General features: G+C 38.5%; 1 protein-coding gene across 2 annotated transcripts in view; it reads right to left on the bottom strand.

Moving 5' to 3' along the window:
- Nucleotides 1-1,828: 1,828 nt before the first annotated feature.
- The window catches only part of cpne5b (copine Vb), a 216,653-nt gene continuing 208,324 nt past the window's right edge, over nt 1,829-10,157 (bottom strand). Inside the window, exons 19-20 of one of the 2 annotated variants that reach the window (XM_077204388.1) lie at nt 9,137-9,210; nt 1,829-5,179 (exon numbers count right to left, since the gene is read on the bottom strand). In XM_077204388.1, coding sequence (XP_077060503.1) covers nt 4,991-5,179; nt 9,137-9,210 — 263 coding nt within the window. In that variant the 3' untranslated portion in view covers nt 1,829-4,990. The remainder of the gene's footprint in view (nt 5,180-9,136; nt 9,211-10,157) is intronic. The other variant, XM_077204387.1, reaches the window with a different exon arrangement.

Here is a 10,157-nt window from a genome sequence, read left to right as displayed (position 1 = left end):
AGTCTCTGTTAATCTGATTTCTTAAATAAAAGCTATATGCTCGTCCTGTAAGTTCATGATTAAAAATGAAAATGTGAACGAAAACAAAAGCTATTGAAAGTTCTGAAAATTAAAATGACGGGTAATAATAGATTATGATGGAATTTTAAATGTCAAAGTGACAGACGATGAGAAAGTCTCGCGACCTCTGTGCGACACGCGCTTCCTGTAATATCCGACATTCACGCGCTGCCTTTTGAAGTGATGCAATCCTCATGGACGCTGGTCATTTTATTTGCGGAGTAGGCCTACTGTATTTAATGGCTTATCGTACATCCCAGGCATGAACAAAAATAAATAGATTTCCTTATATCACTTCAAGAAAGGAAAACCAAGAGATCATTTAAAGCAGGCCTATAACTTGGCAGTAAAATGCTTGATGTTTCAGAGAAATGACCATGAAAACGCACTCGGTTACTAACGTAACCTCGGTTCTCTCTAGAAGAGGGAAGGAGTACTGCGTAATATCTTACGCTATGGGGGAAACCTCTTTCCCACGAGATATTGATATATCTTCAAAATGATGAAAAAAGATGTAGCCTACGAGAGAACCTCTTGTAAGAGAACTAGTTAACTGTAAACTTTTGTAGGTCCGTGCAGAAAAACAAAACATATACCATACCATAAAATAGGCTACCATACCAGTAGGCCTATACTCTCAATTCCCAATTCACCCATTCCCATTCACCACTGCAGTGTTGGATGTAGCCTATTCTTGCATTTGAAAATGGTTTAAAAAGCGCTTTATTAATATTATTATTATTATTATTTTTAAATCAATGTAAGCATGCGCCGGTTAGACGGATATATTTTATTTATATAGACTAGCCTATATATGCAAACGGTCAGCATTTGAGTTGGCATCCAGAGGTTTGGGAGCTTTGCAAATTTAATGCTGATACAAAGCTGTTGCGTTTTACACACCAATTGTTCAAGCAAATGTCACCCCCTCCTGTTTTCGACTTCATTTGACCACATTAATGCGGTGGAATTTGCATATAACGCATGAATAATATAACGAATATGGAGGAACATTTATGTGGCAAAGTGTAAATGAAATCTGAAATACAAACTGAATGCGATCATCAATATACATGATTTGTTTCATGCATTTGGATGCTGTCAGACCTCTGACTGTGGGATATGCAAAAAGCTCAAACCTCCTTTGTGTGATTTCTAGATGAACACACAGGGCAAATCTCCTCTGTGCTAATTCAGTAGATCCAAGCCTTTTATCAGATATTACAAGCACAATGGCGTCCCTGCCAGTAAAAGGGAATTGATGTCACTGATGTAAAATGACAAAGAACTGATGAACAGTTTGAATAGTGAGATTGCTACTGAAATAGGTCATTAATTCGAAGGCATTGAAATGGACGAAGACAATTCCGGTGCCTGGTTTAGAGAAACATCAATGGCTCCCAAGATGATCTATGATCCCGCTTTGGAGAAACTGCAGGTGTAAACATTGATGCTTTTGATTGTGAGTTATTCTGCTTGTAATGTTTCGCCATTTTCCAAGCCAAAATGAGGCAGTTAGACTCTATGTTAAGTGTGAAATAGTTTTTGTAATTACAAAGTGTGAGTGTTGAAAATATTGAAATATCCTAAAACGCTAGATTTAGAAAATGTTCCTCATACATAGGAATCAAATGATTGATTCCTGTGTTATGAAGGTCTATCATTAAATGATATGCATAGTTAAATTGGTTTCTCACTGGCATTTACATGGAATCCTTTGGGATAAAGGTTTAGCAGCTTTCTGTTAAAGTAACAATATTTCCAATGATTATCTTGAGAGCAGGATATTTATTAATGTAGTATATGGGGTTTAAAAATCTCATAATTTATTCAAACTGAAAAAACGAATAATTTACTTAAACCTTGGAAATGTAGAATTAAACGAAGCAAGAATATAGTGTGCAATAAATACAAATCGATTCAACTGAAGATCAAGTGATTTCAATCTGAAATGAAAAAAACAACAACATTATTTTGAAATTTAAAATGAGGTGGAAAACACACAAATAGACACGATAAATGATGAAAAAGGACTTTGATGTTTAATAATGTGGTATATGGTGTGTAAAAATCTGATAATTTATTCAAACCAAAAAAATGGTACTCAAACTGTGAAAATGTGGATTAAAAAAAATCAATAATATAGTATGCAATAAATAAAAACCGATGCAACTGAAGAAAATCAACTGAAAACTAAAAACATCTGAAAAAGGACATTTTTATGATTTTTTAAATGAGGTAAATAAACACACAAATAGACAGAATAAAATGATGAAAAAGGACTTTGATGTTCATTAATGTATATGGTGTTAAAAATCTGATAATTTATTGAAACCAAAAAAAAATTGTACTAAAACCGTGAAAATGTAGAATAAAAATAGCAATAATATAGTGTGCAATAAATACAAACCAATTCAACAGAAGAAAATCAACTGGAAACTAAAACGACTAAAACATTATTATGAATTTGAAAATGAGGTGGATAAACACACACACATATAGACAGAATAATGCATTGATGACATCTGGGATGTGAAAAGGTGCAGTGATGTTTTGATGCTCTATGGTTGGCAGGAATACATCTATAATGCTCATGGTTATTATATCCAGACAGGCCTGTAATGCTCCATTACACGCGCTCCTCTATCAGTCCTGTACTGGTGGAGTACAGATACATCAGGCACTCGTATTTCATAAAAAGCCTCTTGACAAAATTGAGTTGGTGAATGAACTCCGGTTGAGTGTGTGACACCATTCTGAGCTCATTTCTGCCCGAGAGAGGACACGTATCTGAGCCGCACTTATAGCGTCCACCACAACGCCATTCCTACAAAAGCACATGAGTGAGAGTAGTGCATCATAACTTATTGATGCAGGTTATGCTTCTATATTGACTTTTGGCAGGTGTTCTGTGTGGAATTGTGGGAAAATAGTCAAGGCTCATTGGAAAAACGTGCCAGTGGTGACATTTCTGAGAAATTATATTGCATTGTGTCCTGTGCATCTTGTGAGACTTGTACAGTGGGCGGCGCTAAAAGTGTGTTCAGTTTTCTCTGAAAGATGAATGTGAATCTGGCAATGTTTTATTACATTGGTTGTTGTAATGTTCGGTGTGTGGCGCTGAAAGGTTAATGCTCTATTGAGTTTGAAAGTAACATTACCACTTCCACTAAACATACCCGATAGTGTTAACGAAAGGTAAATGTGAGCTAAACAACGGATTTACTGATTTTAGCCGCTTGAAGTTTGAGCTGTCTTATCGTGACTCGTGTTTCACAGGACTCGTACCCGAGCAACGCTGTACCAGGTGAGCTAACAAGCTCGTTTACTACATCAGTAAAAGCCACACATATGGAGCTGGTTATGTGCTGCAAACACTAAAATGGGTTAGTTGACAAATCATGCACTATGGTAAAAGTGTTTTGTGATCATAACATAATATTCTGCAAGGAGCCGAGCAAAAATAAGCCTTTATCAACTCTTTCCCCGCCAGTTTGAAAAAAAAGTTGTCAGCCACCAGCAGGTTTGCCCCCAGATTACAATATTTCTTGTATGAATATCTGAACGTGCAATAAATCAAAAGAAAGAACAGAGCCTCTGCTTTTAAACAAAACAAAACAAAAATATGAAGCAATCATATTTCAATCAATTCAAAACCATCATGTCGAACAGTGCGCATCTGAAGTGTCTCAGCTGAAGTTACTTATCGACTTTAACATAATCAGCCACATTTTCTTATCGGGCTGATAATGATAACATTAAAAAAGAACATATTTCGGCCGATACTGATATAGTGGCTGATATATCGTGCATCCCTATTCTAGCTTCATACAATATTTTTTTATCAACACATGAATGTGGGTAAGTTTAATAAAAAAACAAAATTGCGTTTTTGTCAAAGACTACATCCAGACGGGATTCAGAACGATGATGAAAACACAGACGGAGTAGATCTAGTCCATCAAAAGCTTCAGTCATTAACCCTTCCTGTGTCGACATTTCATTCTGTAACATTGTTTTGATTTATATGCTGTTAAATGTTGATGATCGTGTTATTTTACATATGCATATGATTACATATGATATCGCATGTTTCTGTATTTTCTTCGCATGTGTTTTGATCAGGAGATTCGGCAGTCTTTCAGAAGATGTTTAAAGCGCCCCCTACCGTATAACAGTGAAAACACAGAAACCGGAACATTCTGTCAATGGCGGGGAAAGAGTTAATGGATAATCTGCCCCTATAATCATAACTTTCTGTGAAAAGCAGTAACAGTTGTTGGTGTTTTACTGCCTAGTGTTCATTTCGGCTGGAAACTGCAGTGATTTGTATGTATTGGTCTGTTTTTGTTTGTTTTTGTTTTGCTAAAATGCTGGTAGAGGCACGTTTTCCCAAAGAGCCTGTGTTGCAACTAGTACAACTCTCATCCCAAAATTATAATTTTCCTAAAACATAATGGATACTGACAAAGAATCAAATAACATTTTTCCAAAAGCAATGCTTAACATAATAACCCCAAACCGACACAGGTCTGACCTGATACGAAATGAAAGCGGTACGAATCTAATACACTCTAGTGTACCGATGTGGAGAACAGTCCAATGTGAGATTAGGGCACACTTGTCCCGGGACACTGAGACAGTCACACACAGGCACAAGTTGAAACCACAAACATCCTCCTCCTCCGGCTCTTCATCCTCTTGTCAACTGACTTGTCACAAAATAAGAAACAGTCACAGGCCAAGATATAGATATTTTTAAACAAAACAAAAAAGCTGCCCTTGGGTCACACGGTCCTTCCCAGAAAAAAACGGGCAGAAAATTGAAATGGCACGAACATGAAACGCCACTGTACCTCGGAGTGTCTCGGAGAGTTCAAACACACACGGCGACACTAGGAGCGAAACCCTAACGCTCCGGTTCAGGAGCTCAGATCTGTGTGTGGTGTGTGTGTCCCGGCGGTGTGTATGGAGGCGGCGCTGGATTGGGTTTGATTCCCCGGCTCTTCATGTAAGAAATGAACTGGTCGGGAATCTCGGCCAGAACGTCTTTGGCCAGTCGTGCCATACTCAACACGTGGTTTCCCGTCCGGTCCATGTAATCCCGGAACGGCACAAACTGTGAGGGACGGGAAGCAATGTGAACATTTATTCATCCATTCACTAACACAGCTTAAACTCTCTGACTCGAAGGCTCCACAGATATTCAAAGCTCCTCCCAATACTGCTGGTTATTAACAGAAACTGGCAGATATGATTAAGATTGTCAGTACAGAAATTGTAAAACTGTTTGGGAAAATATATATGAACTTTCTCCATGTTATTTTGAGCTTTCTATTCATCAAAGAATCCTGAAAACAAAAATGTATCACAGTTTCCACAAAAAAATGAAGCTTTTATAAAGCTTTGATAATAATAAGAAACACCAATAATAACTGAGCAGCAAATCATCATATTATACTGATTTCTGAGGGATCATGTGACACTGAAGACTGGAGTAATGATGCTGAAAATTCAGCTTTGATCACAGGAAAAAAATATATTCAATTAGAAAACAGTTATTTTACAATGTATTAATATTTTGCAATATTACAATATTTCATTATTACATTATATTTTTGATCAAAAAAGAGAGACTTATTTTTAAAATATTTGTATTATTCCATATGTTTGACTAGAAGTATACGATTTCAATTAACATCTTAATTGTATGCTTTTAGCAATTTAATTAAGTGAGATTGTTTTTAATATGAATTCTACAAATAAATAAATAATTTATTAATATAAATAATTTTAAGTCATTTTACAGTTCACTTGGAATTTTGCTGATGCGACCGCTCCACTAATACTTCCATCCACCATCCATTCCACAGTTATTCATCCATCCCTCCATTGCTGCCCCATCATCCATCGCTCCATTTATTCATCCATCTATGAATGGATTGGATGGGTGGATGGATGGATGCATTTTTTCACCTTCAAACCAATCATCACCCATTCATTAAATGATCAATGTGTAATACTTCCTTCCTAGATTCAACATCTATCCCCGATTTATCCATCCATCCATCAGAAAAATCCTTCCCTATTCAACCGTCATCCATCCACCCACCCAATCCATCCATCCAATCCACCCACCCAATCCATCCATCCAATCCACCCACCCAATCCATCCATCCAATCCACCTATCCAATCCATCCATCCATCCAATCTAATCCATCCATCCATCCATCAAATTCATCCAATCATCCATCCATCCATCCAATCTAATCCATCCATCCATCCATCCATCCATCAAATCCATCCATCCATCCATCCATCAAATTCATCCATCCATCCAATCCATCCATCCATCCAATCCACCTATCCAATCCATCCATCCATCCATCCATCAAATCCATCCATCCATCCAATCCATCCATCCAATCCACCCACCCAATCCATCCATCCAATCCACCCACCCAATCCATCTATCCAATCCACCCACCCAATCCATCCATCCATCCAATCATCCATCCATCCATCCAATCTAATCCATCCATCAAATCCATCCATCCATCCATCCATCAAATCCATCCATCCATCCAATCCATCCATCCAATCCACCCACCCAATCCATCCATCCAATCCACCCACCCAATCCATCCATCCAATCCACCTATCCAATCCATCCATCCATCCATCCAATCTAATCCATCCATCCATCCATCCATCAAATCCATCCATCCATCCAATCTAATCCATCCATCCATCCATCCATCCAATCTAATCCATCCATCCACCCAATCCATCCAATCCACCTATCCAATCCATCCAATCCACCTATCCAATCCATCCAATCTAATCCATCCATCCATCCATCAGAAAAATCCTTCCCTATTCAACCGTCATCCATCCACCCACCCAATCCATCCATCCAATCCACCTATCCAATCCATCCATCCATCCAATCTAATCCATCCATCCATCCATCAAATTCATCCAATCATCCATCCATCCATCCAATCTAATCCATCCATCCATCCATCCATCCATCAAATCCATCCATCCATCCATCAAATCCATCCATCCATCCAATCCACCTATCCAATCCATCCATCCATCCAATCTAATCCATCCATCCATCCATCAAATCCATCCATCCATCCATCCATCCATCCATCCAATCCACCTATCCAATCCATCCATCCATCCAATCTAATCCATCCATCCATCAAATCCATCCATCCATCCATCAGAAAAATCCTTCCCTATTCAACCGTCATCCATCCACCCACCCAATCCATCCATCCAATCCACCCACCCAATCCATCCATCCAATCCACCCACCCAATCCATCCATCCAATCCACCTATCCAATCCATCCATCCATCCAATCTAATCCATCCATCCATCCATCAAATTCATCCAATCATCCATCCATCCATCCAATCTAATCCATCCATCCATCCATCCATCCATCCATCAAATCCATCCATCCATCCATCCATCAAATTCATCCATCCATCCAATCCATCCATCCATCCAATCCACCTATCCAATCCATCCATCCATCCATCCATCCATCAAATCCATCCATCCATCCAATCCATCCATCCAATCCACCCACCCAATCCATCTATCCAATCCACCCACCCAATCCATCCATCCATCCAATCATCCATCCATCCATCCAATCTAATCCATCCATCCATCCATCCATCAAATCCATCCATCCATCCATCCATCAAATCCATCCATCCATCCAATCCATCCATCCAATCCACCCACCCAATCCATCCATCCAATCCACCCACCCAATCCATCCATCCAATCCACCTATCCAATCCATCCATCCATCCAATCTAATCCATCCATCCATCCATCCATCAAATCCATCCATCCATCCAATCTAATCCATCCATCCATCCATCCATCCATCCAATCTAATCCATCCATCCACCCAATCCATCCAATCCACCTATCCAATCCATCCAATCCACCTATCCAATCCATCCAATCTAATCCATCCATCCATCCATCAGAAAAATCCTTCCCTATTCAACCGTCATCCATCCACCCACCCAATCCATCCATCCAATCCACCTATCCAATCCATCCATCCATCCAATCTAATCCATCCATCCATCCATCAAATTCATCCAATCATCCATCCATCCATCCAATCTAATCCATCCATCCATCCATCCATCCATCAAATCCATCCATCCATCCATCAAATCCATCCATCCATCCAATCCACCTATCCAATCCATCCATCCATCCAATCTAATCCATCCATCCATCCATCAAATCCATCCATCCATCCATCCATCCATCCATCCATCCATCCATCCAATCCACCTATCCAATCCATCCATCCATCCAATCTAATCCATCCATCCATCAAATCCATCCATCCATCCATCAAATCCATCCATCCATCCAATCTAATCCATCCATCCATCCAATCTAATCCATCCATCCATCCATCCATCCACCCAATCCATCCAATCCACCTATCCAATCCATCCAATCTAATCCATCCATCCATCCAATCTAATTCATTCATTCATTTAATCCATCCATCCATCCATCCATTCAATCAATCCATTCATTCATCCAATCCAATCCATCCATCCATCCAACCATTCATCCATCCAATCCATCCATCCATCCATCCATCCATCCATCCATCCCATCACATCACATCACATCATCTCTTCTGTGGTATCCTTTCGTCCTGCATAAAACAAATTAAAGAACTCCACGAGAGTGAATTCTCTTCAGTTTTCTAGCTGTCTGTGACTCAGTAGCCAGATATATTCTTATTACTACTAATGACAGGTTGCTTTCACAGGGGACCTGCACAATAAATTGCTTTATAATAATGTGGGTTATGGTGTGGAGCGGTTACACGAGGGCTCAACTCCACAGTGACTGAATTAGTAATTAAAATTCTCAAGCTTAATGGATTTGATTGCTGAAAGAAAGAGACAAAGGGCGACAAGTCACAGCTATTAAAAACCCCAAAGTTAACATAACATGCTTGCAGTTCAAACAAGCTTAAAAAAAGTAGACTGCTACTGGTGTCACCTGGACAATGTCTCGCTCTGCTAATTTCCCTCTTGAGGAGATCCTGATGTCATCACCATCCAACTCAACCATCGCTGTGGGAAAAGACAGGAAGTTTAAGTAAATCATGGGACTTGCATTCATACATTTCATTTATTTGAATGATTCAATGTTACACTTTATTTTCATGAGGAAAAAGGTAATGGTTTTGGAATGACACAAAAGTATGTAAATAAATAATGACAAAATTCAAATTTTTGGGTGAACTTTTCCTGTTATTGGCCCTCATTTATCATTCTTGCGTAGAAACGGGCGTATATGTTGGTGTAAGATTATGCTTACACTCCTCTCACCGCCTGATTTATGAAGCTGTGCGTACCTTTGAAATCCAGGTGTACGCAATACCTGCCCTTGATAAATGCCGCGGCTGAAAACGATCGTCATTAGAATAACACGCCCCTATATATTCAAGTATCCGCTTCCCCCACGCCCTCATTTTACGCCATGGACACACGGAAGACGGCAAAGAGGAGACACTTCTCTGGAGATCGAGACCATCACCATCATGAAAAATTATTATTAAATCAAACAACAATATTGTTGATGATAAATTCAAAGTTAATTGTATTTTTTTTTTCAAAACGCTATAAATCCATCCATTTTTTGTCTAAAAAAACCACAACAAGAGAACATGCAACATATAATCAGGGACTCATACTATAAATAAATATAAATTAAATAAGTGCAACTGCATGAAATAAATAAAAGCCAAAAAAAATAAATAGTAAAATAAATTAAATAGTAAAAATAAAATAAATATTTCCAATGTCACGTTCCAATATTGTCCACCACATAAAACAAATAATTTAAAAATAACACACAGATACAGTCCTTAAATACAACAATGTTAAAAATACATTCAAATCATTTAGTAACACATTTAGGCTAATAGTAATTCGTGCCGAACTTAGAAAAAAGTAATGATAACAATATTCAGGCCTACTATTAGGCTACGTGTTGTAGCCATTAACTAAGTGCATTT

Source organism: Siphateles boraxobius, unplaced genomic scaffold, assembly GCF_051911475.1.
Source record: "Siphateles boraxobius isolate OS27281-9 unplaced genomic scaffold, OSU_SipBor_1 5, whole genome shotgun sequence".
Taxonomy (NCBI): Eukaryota; Metazoa; Chordata; class Actinopteri; order Cypriniformes; family Leuciscidae; genus Siphateles; species Siphateles boraxobius.
Note: the sequence above shows the minus strand (reverse complement) of the source record. Positions and strands in the feature narration are given on the sequence as shown.